The sequence below is a fragment of the Carcharodon carcharias genome, chromosome 5 (assembly GCF_017639515.1).
Source record: "Carcharodon carcharias isolate sCarCar2 chromosome 5, sCarCar2.pri, whole genome shotgun sequence".
Lineage (NCBI taxonomy): Eukaryota > Metazoa > Chordata > Chondrichthyes > Lamniformes > Lamnidae > Carcharodon > Carcharodon carcharias.
In genome coordinates this window covers 163,471,306-163,485,778 of record NC_054471.1, presented here as the reverse complement: position 1 = coordinate 163,485,778, position 14,473 = coordinate 163,471,306, and the positions used below count along the sequence as shown (strand labels likewise).

General features: G+C 41.5%; 1 protein-coding gene across 2 annotated transcripts in view; it reads left to right on the top strand.

Annotated features, from left to right (window-relative positions):
* Positions 1 to 14,473, top strand: part of LOC121278045 (myelin transcription factor 1-like protein) — a 363,597-nt gene that overhangs the window by 315,129 nt on the left and 33,995 nt on the right. For both annotated transcript variants that reach the window (XM_041188068.1, XM_041188067.1), the window contains exons 17-18: positions 652 to 873; positions 7,363 to 7,454. In XM_041188068.1, coding sequence (XP_041044002.1) covers positions 652 to 873; positions 7,363 to 7,454 — 314 coding nt within the window. The remainder of the gene's footprint in view (positions 1 to 651; positions 874 to 7,362; positions 7,455 to 14,473) is intronic.

Genomic DNA, 14,473 nt, shown 5'->3' with positions numbered 1-14,473 from the left:
AGAAATCAGTACTTAGAGACAAAATTGCAAAAGGAGAGATACAGGCCATATCTTCATAAGTTCTGGAATGTTTCACAATTTTTTCATCTGGAAGAAAGTTGCAGATTTCTGCAAATGTATATATTTCTTTTTTTAAAAAAACCTATGTTTTTGTCCTATTTTGTTCATATCAAGCTGAAAGGTATGAATATTGGGAAGTGGATCTCACTTTCCCACTTTTGAGGTAGAGTCAGCCAGGTTAGGCATGCTCCAGCCACATAGACAGCAAGGCAGCATTTTAAACTAACCCACTACCTGCCTCCGGAACCTAGAAGACTACCCTTGTCCTCTGTCAGAATGATTTCATTTCTCGCGCAAGCTACCCAGGTTAGATTGCAATTCTAGACCAATTTGTGAAGAGTTTTGTTCTGTGGAGCTACCCCCAGTAGGAGCTGAGTTAAGACTGCCTACGGTACTTCACATAGGTTCCTTACACCCAGGAAACACAAATGAAGGGAAAACATAGCTGGCCAGCAATTTATTTAAAACCACATATTTGGATCGTATTTTAATTGCTTGATTGTCTTTGGAACATTTTTTTTTCCTTGTCCACACTCTTGTGTGGGTTTAAAGTATGCAAAGTGAGTCAGGAATGTTACATTGTTCCTGCAGATGTCCTGTTCCTGGGTGTGACGGTCAAGGTCATGTGACTGGGAAGTATGCGTCCCATCGTAGTGCATCAGGGTGCCCGCTAGCTGCCAAAAGGCAAAAGGATGGCTACCTTAATGGTTCACAGTTTTCATGGAAGTCTGGGAAAACAGAAGGCATGTCCTGTCCAACTCCAGGATGTGATGGTTCAGGACATGTAAGCGGAAGCTTTCTTACCCATCGCAGGTGAGAAATCAGGTAACAGTTTCTCGAACACAAAAGCAAAATACTGCAGATGCTGGAAATCTGAAATGAAAACAGTAAATGCACAAAATGCTCAGCAGGTCTGGCAGCACCTGTGGAGAGAGAAACAGACTGGTGAAAGGTCAATGACCTGAAACCTGAACTCTGCTTCTAGCTCAACAGTTTCTTGACTCAAAGTTAAAGTCACAGTAGTTTTTACATTTCTGGAATCGATCAGAAAACACTAACAATTCGAAAACTTGTTTCCAGCCATCCCTTCTCATGTCTAGTACATGGGACATAGGGCTGCCAATCCTCCAGGATTGTGCTGGGAAAATTCCGAAATTAAGGTTTAAACTCCTGAAAGCTGCAGCGTGCAACCCAGAAGCAAAATCAAAAGGCCATTTAAAAAATTGCATGCTTTGTGTTTACATTTTCTTTGAATCCTTTTGTTCACTGATCATAAAAATCATTGGAGACGGGGGGAAAAAACTGATGTTTGACTGGGCAGGAGTGGCTGGAGGCAGAAGACCATCTGATGAAACTTCCGGAAATAAATCTGACCAGAGTTAACAAACTTAATTGCATTGAAATCCAGCAGAACATTGTTCCTACTGCAAAATGTTTCCCCTGCCAATGACCATAAACAATGTGGCAGCATCAATACAAAACTGCACTTGAACAATGTAGGATGTTTGATTTTACTAAACAATAGATGCAATGTTTTGAGAATATTTATTATACCAGTGAATTGTTTTCAGCTGAAGCAGGCTTGGAGGGTATGGGTTTAATTGGACTGGGTGGACTGTAATAAATCAGTCCCCATTTTAAACGTATATAATATTTCCTTATTTTGATTTAATACTTTGATTTCATTTTCGGCTGAGCAATTATACACATGGATTCTCGAAAAGGCCAACAATGCTTGAAAATGCAACATTCTCTATAGAATTACATAGAAATTATACAATGGAAACAGGTCCCTCAGTCCAACAAACCTGTGTTGATGTTTCTCCTCCAACCTGTGGCCATTGACTGTACAATTGGGTAGTGAAATAAATTAATGATAAAACAAGGATTTCTTTGACAAACTATGCTTTCTTTGAACTGGAAATACCAAATAGTTTGGAAGGGGCTGAAGTAGAATTGGTTGGAGTAGAGGAGGTTCGGTACAGTACAGGCTGAGGAACTGGAAGACACAAAACTGGGATACTAAAACACCATCGCTGTCAAGAGGATATGACTACCACTGTAATTTCTATAATCAATGTGGATATAGGAATTTATGACAGAAAAACCTGACAACGGCAAGTAAGATTTTATAGATAGGAACTTTCCCACAGCTTTATTTTTTTTAACATATTAGAAATAGATTGAGGTGATGTTCTGAAAAGGTTTATTATACTGAAATGTACAACTCTGGAAAGCATCTCACGGAATCGACATTCTCATGCCATGGAATTTGGTTATGTTTACCCCAAAAGTTGAGGTGCCACAGAATTCAAAGGACCCTGAATATAATTGGAAACATGGGGCAAAATTGTCCCAGATTTGCATTAAGTGTGGTAGCCGGTGGGAAAAAGGATGTTTTACTCGCTAGCCACAATGGCGGGTTTTCACGCCATTTTGTCCCAATCCCACCTCATTAATTATGCATTCCCAGGAAACATGCCATTTCGCTGGCAAGCGGCCTCCAGTTTGCCCCACCATGCTGTCGCCTCACCGCTTCCTCACGTAGGGCACCATATTTAAAATGCAGCCGTGCACACACCTCTCAGTGCTTCCAGCTCAGGACTGCTGCACAGAAGACATGGCTCCAAAAAGGCAAGAGGACTGCAGCTCCCAGGTTCAATGACGCGTCCCTCGAGTGCCTTTTGGACACAGTGGAGACTCGCCATGATGTCCACTGCCCCCACTCTTGCCACAGGAGGGGCAGCAATATCACCAATCCGGCTTGGGAGGCAGTGGTCAGTGCCAATGCTGCCCACAAGGCATTGGCCATCAGTGCAGAAAGAGGACGAATGATCTCATCTGTGCCACCAAGGTAAGTCAACCATCTCATCACTCTAAACTCACATGCTCGCAAGCCCATCACACATTCACTCCCTATCAGCTCAAGGTACATCACCACTCACTCTCTCACACGCACCCTCACATCTCTGTCTGGCCTCATCTCCTCTGCATGTCACCTCCTCGTCCTGTCCATGGCTCCACTCAGCACACATACATGCACACCTGGCTTCCTTCTCATTTGGCTGGGCACGTGTCTTGCTCACACTTTCCCCATCTGTCTTTATGTAGGACAAGATCTCACACATTAAAAGGGAGCGGTCCCAGACAGAGAGGTCCCAGACCAGGTGTGGCATGCCCAACATCGATGTCCTCACTCCTTTTGAAGACGGTGCATTAGAGCTGGCAGGAGAGAATGTGGACCATTCCTGCAGTGATGGCGAGGTCACTGCCACACATCCAAGCGAGGATCATGCACCAGATCATCCCTCTGGTAACTCAACTGTGAGTCCACTGTTCTGTGTACCATGGCAGCCATTCACGGATAATCCCCACTTTCTCTCAGAGGCACATCTGCCACATTGCCCTCAGGCTACCTTGGCCCCAACTCCAGCGCCGACAGCACCACGGAAGAGGACCCTGAGGACAGCACCCTTGAAGACCCGTCACAGTGCTCATCCACGTCCTCCAGCAGCGCAACGACTTTGGCGGGATCTACATACACAGCAGGCTCGAGTTCACTATCTGGTGAACAAAGCACAAGATCTGCTCCACAGCAGGCAGAGGCAGGGACGTCCGAGGTCATGGGCACTCGGAGAACTACTGGAAGCAAGGGATCTGCTGAGTCCAAGTCAAATGAGGAGCCTCTGGACTCGATCCTCAATCAGTTGCTGGAGCTGCAGCGAGAAACACAGGGACGGCAGGAAGGGATGTCCGCTGCATTACTCAGATTGCAAGGCATGATTGAGGAGTCTGTCTACCTTCAGTCACAGGTGATCGCACCATCATGCCAATGTACTGAAGTTAACACTGGTAGGATGATGACCGCCATGGAGACCTTGGCCCAGGACTTCAGTGCTGCACAGGTTGAACTCCATTGCTGATGCCATTGTTGGCCTCCAAAAGTGTCAATACAAGAGGGGTGCAGGCCAGCTTGATCTCACTCCAACTTCCCTTTTTCCTCAAGGAGACAGCCAGGGGCCCTCGGGCACCCAAAGGGAGGAGGATCAGCAGCTACGCACCCTGGGGCCATCCATCCAGATGACTCCAGGAGTGGCCAGCTCATCCAAATCCCCTCTTTCTGTGACCCCAACAGTTCCAGCTCCACAGGCTGAGGAGGGTGCCACTACCACACATTAGGACCCCAAAAGCAGGCTGGGGCACTCCAGTTCTTGGGCCTCCAGAGGACGTCCACCAAGGTCATCGTGGACAGGGTGTAGCAGTCAGCAGGCTGCCTGCCACTCCCCTGTGGATGTTGGGGGAGCACCAAGACATAGCGGCAAGTTTCGGAAGGTTGAGAAGATGTAACTCTTTTGTTATAAAACAAATAAACGAAATTAACAAGCCAAGGGACAATCAGTTGCACAGCTTGGGCATGAATGTTAATCACTTGTACATAATGTTCACTATTGTAAATAAACTCCCAAGAATGTCTCCCTGCCTATGGCTCCTTGTTCCGATAAGCAGTGTTTGTGTCACTCAGATGTGAAACCTTCATCCCTGCACAAGATAAAGGCAGGTGTGTCAGTCCAGGACCTCTTCCCTGTGCTGTGTGTAACCTTCCCAGCACACTGATGTCTGAAGTGTTATGATCCGGTGTGGAGGGGTCAAGCTGCTCCCTCACCTTGTTTGACTGCAATAGGTTTTTATTAAAATGTATATATTTGCCAATTCCGTGAGTGTTAACTGTTTACCTGCTGCGTCTATAAAATACATGATCAGGTTTTCTTAATTTTTTTAAAAAGAAAGGAGGATAGTTTTTGTCGTTACTTCAAGTGGTCTACTAAAACAATAAAAACCCTCCAACTTTCACAAGCACAAAATCAAAGTTCACATGCAAGTAAATGAATTACAGAGTGGGGAGGATAGATAAAATAATTTAAGAGTCCGGTAAAATTAAGGAAGTATACAGCTCCTGAAGGTTGGTGACTCAGCTGGCTTCAGGCTGTACTCAGTGGTCCTGTTACTTTCACTCGGTGGTCCTGCTACTTTGGGTCAAGGTGGTTTAAAACTCTAGAGGACCATTTATCTGTTCATCTGAAGATAGCAGCAGTGTTGATTTTTTTTAAATACCTAGCTGTGACATCTGGATAGTCAAAATCAGTAAACAGGGTTAAAACTTGCAAGTTGGATGGAGAGGGAGATGGGAAAGGAATCTACTCGGGGTATTGTTCTGTCAGTGTCTCGGTTGATTGTCCTGTTCTGCAGAGAAAATAGGTGCTTAAACATGCAAAAGCTTGCTTGTCACATGACACCTTTCCAACTGCCCAGTGACCCAAATGTGGCTGTGACTAGTGTATTCCAATTACCTTGATTAGATCATGGCCTGGAATTCCTCTCTCAGCCAAGGTTCCATTGATTATTTCTAGTGGTTTGCTTCCACCCAGTTAAGTATCCTTGTGATTGTTTAGGCACTTTGTTAATGGGATAGGAGACGATCCCTATTTTTTCAATGCAAGTGTTCCTGGTGTGCCTTTGCAGATAGGTTGTTTCCATTTCAGTAGTTTTCAAATGTAGAAGGTACAATGATGCAAACGTGTAACCATCTTTGACTTTGATTCCAAGTCATTGGAAAGTGGCTATAATCTTTTTAAATTCAATCAGGGGTTTCCAGCCAGTAAATTCAAAAATCATTTTGCTAAAATAAAGCATGGTTTCACAACAGGTGTCTAAAGGAAACAGTGTTCAAAAGAAATAGGGATGAAATATTTTATGCATTACACATACCAATAACAGACTACCAGTGAATATTATGGAGAGGGAGCAGGCAAGTGGGACAAAATATATTGCTTTTTGAAAACGCCAATGCAGACTCGGTGGGTCAAATTGCCACCTTCTGAGCTGCACTCTTCGATGAGACAGAAAAGTAAGAAAAAATAATATTTCAAAATGTTACATTTAAAAAATCTCCCATAACAATTCACTACCTGAAGGAATAAGACTACCTGCTTTTAAGTTTTCGCCTTCTGGGCAAGGGAGGTTGATTGGAAAACCAATCTCAGAAAAACTTATACAAGATGTTGCTTTAACCAATTCTGAAGTGTAATTTTGGAGAGGTACGTTTAGGGATGTGATAATGTAGCTTTAGTCGTGTTAAGATAACTATTAACCATTATGATAACATAAATTATTTGCAAGCCTGAAATGTTTCTGCAGTGCTATTTATATAGCCATTTGTATTGTTATCATATGGAAAGAGCATTCAAGCAAGTAGATAAGTGTATATTCAAGTTAGAACAACCTCTGAAATGTATTTTGTTCAAATCTAAATCTGGATGATGAAGGGATTAAAAAGTGCTGAGAAAGATTCAACAAATGAACAATTGTCATTGTTTCAGTTTCTGTATAATAACTCTCAAATATATTTAACTGGAGTTTTAAAAGGCATTTTTTTAAATTAATTGTACTGTGCTAATATTCAGTCAGTAAAAAGTTTTCAGTAATTGGAACTCCAGCTCTATAAATATCTGATCAAGATGAGACAAAAATAATTAATGGCTATTTTGCATTTTAAAAGACAAAGGGTGGAATATTACCACCTCAACCTAACATCAGCGGTCAAGATCATTTCTGTTTCCTGACCCCAGTGGTTTTTGAGGTCTGCCCGCCTGCATAGTCTTACCGAAGCTGACCAATTAAGAGGCCACCTCTGGGAGCCCTGGCCAATTAAGGACGGCAGCAGGCAGGTTGCACTGGTGGGAGAGCCAATAGGAGCGGCCAGCAGCCCCACTGGGAGAGGCCGCTGCTGCTGATGTAGGAGAGAGACCTGACGATGGAGGTGCCTTCTGAAGACTGTAAAAACATAGCTTAAAATAGACTGTGGGCACAACTGTCAGGCCATCAGTGTGGAGGGCAGTCCCCAGTTCCCTCCACAGCATAGCTTGTGGCTGCAGCTGTGGTTCTCTGCATCCATGACTCTTGGGGGTGGGAGTGAGTTAGATGAGGCCTCACAGGACCTGCTGCCAGGAAGCCGCCTCCAGCTAAGTGTTGTGCTTCGGTCAGTGGGTGTCAGTCCGCCCAAATGTTCCCATTCAGATGTCAACCTATCATAACTGTATGCAGAATAATTAAAATTATCAAAACAAGTTATTTCCTGTTGTACATATGATAGAATTTATATATAATTATATATATATCATGAATGTTCCAACTTAATTAATAGATGCTGAATGAAAGTGATCATTTAAATAAGCATTTGATGGCCCATTTTTATAATTTTGCTAATTTAATTTGTTTCACTTTCCTGTATTTTCCTGGATCCAGCCTGTCAGGATGTCCGAGAGCAACTTCTGCAATGAAGAAAGCAAGGTTGTCGGGAGAGGAGATGTTGACGATAAAGCAACGAGCCAGTAATGGTAAACAGACTTCACCTATCTTGCAGAACAACCCAATTTATGATTTAAAGCAGATTTTCTTAAATGAATTTGCCACACATCTTCTCATGCAACCTGTAGAGACACCAAAGATAGGCTTGTGCTCCCTTGGCAGAGGCTCACATATAATATGCTCGAATTAAACAGCTTCTCATTCAAAATAACTCAATTAATCAACAAATTTATGATTCATGCCATTTTTGAAAAAAAATGGAATGAAACAGGCATGAAATGATATGTTGATTTTATAGAATTACACACAAAGGCTATTACAGTTCAAAATAACACTCGGAAAAATGATTTTATGCTACACAGAGTGATGATATAAAGCACTAGAACTATCCTTAACAGATACAGTGGTCCTGAAATGGAAAGTAGATTTAACCCTCCTTATCAGTTGAACCATATACAAGAAAATTCTTTAAAACGGGTTATGGAGAGGTAATAGAATTGTCAGGGTCCAGTATATTATGAACTTTCAGTCAATGCTTTTAAAAAACTTTGAACACAAACAGTCTTTTAAAATGGCCACTGCAAATCATGTGACCTTTTGGCTTCTGAGCTCCATACAGTCCTGAGACTCAAGCAAATACCTAATTTAATATGGACGTTCATAGCCATCTAGAGACTTCACACTTCCCTTTGTTTAAGGATGGACCATCAGCAAAAGAAGTATAGCATTCCAGTCAGCTCATCTTTCTGTTTCACCATGGACAAAAGAAACATTGACACTCAATGTGTGTTAGACAAATGTGAATGGATTCCCATCAACCCTCCATTGTATTTTGATGGTTTCTCGCCATCACCATGGACTGGACGAATTTCAAAGTGTCAAACGACAACATAGGAGGTATAATCAATACACATCACCTCTTTTTGGAAAAAAAGGACTTTGAACTTGTACAAGTCACATGGTAAAGAATCAATTTTGTGGTCTACTTTAAAAATTCAGCAAGAAGCTGCTCAGGGACAAAGTTCCATCAGAAAACCATTGACCCAGCTGCATGTCATCCAAGTAGGCAAGGTAATAAACAACATTACCATGAAAGTGGAAGTAGGATTCACTCCAACCTGTCCCAACTTCGAGTTTACCTAAGAACTAACTTCCTGGACGTTCAACTACAAGAAACCTCACAGCTTACTGAAAATCCTCTGCTTTACGAGACTTTCACCTCAACGAAAGCATCAACTCATCCAAGAAACTACAGAGTTGCTACGAAAGAGACTAAGACAATCATAAATTCTGATTATATTGTTTTTTCCCTCATCTGTATATAATCGATGTGTGAATGATGGCGTGAGAGAGTCGAATGAGTGAGATGTTGTGTTTATGAACCTCCAGGACAAGTGTGTGATAATAAATAACTTTCCTTAATTTAAATTCACAAAAAACTTGCTGCTGGAATTATTTAAATTGGGACAATCATTCTGAGGGTAACAAAACACACAGCCCTCACATACAAAACACACTGATCGTGGGAAGTAAGAAAACACATACATCCTGTTTGTGACACAATGGATATTATAAAAAAAAGGATTGCATGGGATTCAGGATGGGTAAAAGTAAAACTGCTTACAAAAATCTTTTATTGCAATACTTCAAATATTACTTTCTATAAAATAGGCTAGAAAGATTTATTTTGTGTCATGTATGTTGCCACAGATTTTATTTAGAGAAAAGTTGTAGGAAGATCTTGTTGGTGTTTTGAATACATGTAATATTTGGTAAATGAATGGGATTATTGTATATAACATCAGTAAGCTGGTATAAGCAGTTTGGTATAATATATTAAGCAATATAATAAGTAAAAGGATCTCTGAAGTTATCCATTGTGCTGGGTCAAATGTGAATTGAATTGTAAAATCAAAAATGAAATGGCACCAAAATAAGTAAATAAAGCAATAAAGTATTCCAGGGTATAAAAAGAATACAATTTGGCAAAAGGGGCAAAACAGACTTTGCAGTTTTCATATATCTCAAGTATGGCCCATGCACTTTTGAAGACTGAAAGCTCTGCATAAATAATGAATTAACAACAAAGGTAAAACTGTTGGCATTTCAATGAACTGTGATTTATTAGTACGATATTGATTTTCACTTGTTTCCCCACTCTGCCAAGTTCTGAGCTTGATGTGAGCAACTGTAGTCGGTGATGAGGAGAATTTTATCTTTCTCCACAAGGGCAGGTGGAGGAGGAGAATCAGAGGCTAAGTCATTTGCTGCAGGTTTCTTTCATACAATTCTGAATGGTTTGTCTACTGGCCTGGGGAACTTCACACTTGTGTTGAGGGCAACTAAAAGAAAAGAGGCTATGACAAAGCAGTTGAATAAAAACATAGTGTTAAATGGCATTTATGTAAGAAATTAGTGCTTATATTGTGTGCTAAGCTAGCAATAACAGTAATAAGATTACAAACATTTGCAGCAACCAATCCTCTTACATTATGGTGGAATGGCCATGGCTACTATTACTTTCAATCAGTCTTCTCAGTGTAATATAATCCTTTGCAGCCCATGAACCACAATTATTAAGTCTATGGTCCCATTGTTAATATATCCATGGAAAATGATCCCAATTCGGAACAAAATTATCTTCATGAACATCACAATGTATAATATGAAAAAGAAATAGATATGCCCATTTGTATTAAGACTATAATCACACCTCAGATCAGATTGCATTCAGAAACAGCTCAAGTGTTACTCTATGGGTTATGACATCAACCCATAACTCATTATTGTTTTGAATCTCATTGCTAACCATCTATTATATAAAATAGCATAAACAAATATATAATCTCTGATAACATTGAGGCATCTCAAAGAGCTTCACACTAATGAGTCTTTTTGACATCTAGTGACTGTGGTGTAGGCCATGGAGAAGAAACTGACATGGGTGTAAAGGAGCCTTCAATTTGCCATGAGCCCATTTTGCATCTGTGTGTTTTATTTATTTTAACAGCAACAAATAGACATGGTAATCACTTCAGTTTTCTCCTGGGTGAGTTACTTTTGTAGGATTCTGTTAGCCTTACTGGCAGAGGCCTATAACTAACCAAGGCTTACCTACAATCACATTCATTTCCTGCCTGTCATGTGACTTTACAGACACTTAACTAGCCAAGTAATGGTTATTAATGGAGATATGGAGACCGGAAATTGTAAATTAAACAGAGCAGAAAATCTGGATTGCTTGTTCCATTGATTTTGAAAGGCTGGCTCATAGACCCTTGGCACTGGTGGCCTTAATGTGTTTGACCAACACCCAAGTTTAAAAAAAATCAACTTGTGTAACTTCTATTGGAACTTAATTTCTTGATTGATCTGGTTTCTTTGCACTTGTAATGACTTGGTTAAGCATCTAAATCGTGAGATTTAAAGCATACATAAGCCATTCAACAGTTTTCAACCCATCCCCTTCATAAAGTGCCTCTGAGCCAAGCACTGATCATCAGAGCCCATAGAATTGTATTGAATGAATTACTTCAAACGAAGACAAGGGAGAAAATTGGTGGAAAACACCAACAAAGGAAAAGAAAGATCTTATAAGTTCCAATCCAGTTCAGGTTCTGTTGGTTCAGATGAAACAAAACCAATTGCATAAACCGGTTGTCTACCTTTCCCTCATTTGTGGTCTTGAAGAGGTCTGCTGTTCTGTACAGGCTTCCAATAACAGTTCAGCTGTACAGAGAGAGATGGGTGTCAGCCTTCATGAGTAGTCCTGATGGAATTCAAGACCAGTTCAGCCATCTGTAACTCCATATGCATAATGCATTGATCTCACTGAAGTTTGATAATGTTAGCACCCAAGATCAATTTCAACACATTTTAATCAACATATATTTATCCCATATTTCAGTCATAAATCATCTTTCTTTTTAATGATATCATTCTTCTATGTTTAAGCACCTGGACCATTTATTCTACTGTAGTTAACTATTTTTATTCATTCCCTACTTTGTCGATATATTGCTTTTGAGCGTAGCTTTGTGAAGTTGTCACGTAATCTCTGTTAGTACTGCCCAATAGCCAGCCACCAGGAATTGCACAAGAGAATCTGGGTGACTGTTCTGATTTCACCTCCCTGTGTGTGTGGAAGTAAATGGATCTGTGCTTTGTAACTTCCCATGATGTAACTTTAGATCAGGAACTCACTGAGCAGTGAGATTATGAACAAGAACCTCCATCTTATCGCTTGCTTTTAGGTCCCAACGTGCTACATAATATTATGCATTAAGTAGATCTTGCAATGGAACAAAAATCAAATTCATCCTTTATGTAAATTTATTTTACAGAGGCTGGGGGAAGCTACGAACATGTCCAAACATATCATTACCTGGCGTGCAATAACCCAAACGATTTACTACACAATATCAAGAGGTTCATTTTCACCACCTGAACTGGAAGGGAACTAGACAGACATGCGCTGAAAATTGCAGTGCTGAACTTATTACCCTGTTTTCTCTTCTGATTTGCTTGCTGCCATTTTGTTGGTGCCATAATGCCTGCTTGTTTCAGGTGGGAGATGACATGCAATATTCTGCATGCAAGGTTCATGTGATGTACATAGGACCCCAATGCAATTTTGAAATGCCAGTGGTCAGAGTATGGTCTGTATTTTGATAAAGAGTGACAAACATAAGAACATATGGAGGTTCAGGAGTAGTAGGCCATACAGCCCCTTGAGCCTGTTCCACCATTCAATTAGATCATGTCTGACCTGATCTTGGTCTCATCACTTTCCTGCCTGTTCCCATTAACCCTTGATTCTGCTATAGTTCGAGAATTTGTCTGTCTCAGCCTTGAATATATTCAATAACTCAACCCCCACTGCTCTCTGGGGTAGAGAATTCATGACCCTCAGAGAGAAAAAAATCTTCCTCATCTACATCTTAAATGGTAATCCCTTATTCTGAAGCTATGCCCCTTAGATCTGGATTCATCCATAAGAGGAAACACCCTCTCTGCATCTACTCTCCTCAGAATCTTATATGTTTCAATAAGATTATCACTCATTCTTCTGAACTTAATGAGTATAGGCCTAACCTGCTCAATCTTTTCTCATAAGACAACCCTTCATCCCAGGAATCAATCTAGTGAACCTTCTATAAACTGCCTCCAATACAAGTATATCCCTCCTTAAATAAGGAGACCAAAATTGTGCCTCATACTCTAGGCATGATCTCACCAACAGTCTATATAGTTGTAGCAAGACTCCCTACTTATGTACTCCACCCCCTTGCAATAAAGATCAACATTCCATTTACCTTCCAAATTACTAGCTGGACCTACCTGCAAGCTAACTTCTTGTGTTTCGTGTACGAGGACAGCCAGATCCCTTTGCAGGATTCTGTAGTCCCTCTCCATTTGAATAACATTTTGCTTTCTATTATCCCTGCCAAAGATGATAAAATTGTATTTTCCCATATTATACTCCATCTCCCAAATTTTTGACAATCACTTAACCAATCCCTTCACATACTCTTTGGGCCGGATTTTCGGCTTCGAGATAGATAGCAAGAATTGGGAAATTTCCCAACTTGGCAGACCCACCTCAGTAGAAATTCCCACATCAGACCCAATTTTCACTCCTGGAGGACAGTGTGGGATAGAGTCAGGCCGGCTGCCCTGAAAGCAGATCAAAGGCAGCCACAGGGTGGCTGAGTGCCAAGGCAGGTTGTTTAAAAGACCCGCCTTGGTTCTCTGGGACTATGTCGCAGTTGTTTGCTTATATTTTATGCCCACTAGCCCTCACCCCTCATACAACCTCACATGCCTGCCCAGGCCCCATACCACTTCCATGACAACTCAAGCCACCCACCCAGCCCCAAAGGCTCTTCATACCTGTCATGGGAAGTCATGTTCCCCCACCCACCCCAACGGCTCCTCATATCCACCATGCCGACTCATAACCCTTCCATGCCCATTCACCCAGCATACACTTTGTACAGAACCAGTGAACACTATTAAAATAATGGCATGTGTGAAACTGCTTTAAAAAACTCCTTTATAATGATCTTTCATGTCAATCAGCCAGACCTTTAAAGTATCAATAACAGAAACTATAAGCTCCTTATCTTGAGCAATATACATTGACAAATTGACAAAACAAATCACAGAAAAAATAGCTTATTATAACATTCCTAAAGCTGTCAATCAGGCAAAATTTTCCCTTCTCCCCAGATGTGTCAATGAAGTTAAACCTTTTATGGGTGTCTTGGCACTCCACCTTGGTTTGGTTGCTTGACAGTCTTATAAGATTGTAACAACAACAGGCTTTTTTTTAAAAGAAAATTTTGAATGTTTTTTTTAAAAGCTGTTCCGCACATACCATTATTACCAAAAGGTTCGTTGGCTCTGTACAAAGAGTGTGCAGGTTGAATGGGCACAGAAATACCATATGTTGGCATGGAGGGTATAAGGGACAATTAGAAATGGCTGGGGAGTCATGAGATGGCTTGGAGATTATGAGGGGCCATTGGGAAAGGATAGGGAACGTGAGTTGTCATGGAGGGTATGAGGGGCCATTGAGGGTGGTTGGGGGCATGTTGGCATGGAGTGTTGGAGAGGCCACTGGTGGCAGGTGAGAGGGCATGAGTTGGCATGGAGGGTACAAGGAGTCATTGGGGGTGGATGGGGGCATGAGTTAGCATGGAGGGCATGAGTGTCCATTGGGGTGGGCACGGGGGCATGAGTTGGCATTTGGGGGCATGGGTAAGGTCTTTTGAACTTACTTTTCAAAAGGTTCCTGAATCCAGACTAAGGTTCACGACTCCTTTGAGGGACCATGAGCCAAGAGTCATGAAGCAGCTGACCCGATTCCATGAAAATTGTGGCGGGCTAGGAGATACCTACCCCTGCAATGGAGCTGGACAGGTTGGGACTGTAGCATGTGGGCTCCCTATCTGCACGCTTATCCCGTGCCACTGAAAATTGGGAGTGCCATGAAACCCGGAGTTGTGTCCAATCCACTATTTTTAAATCCCGCCGCTTCCATTCC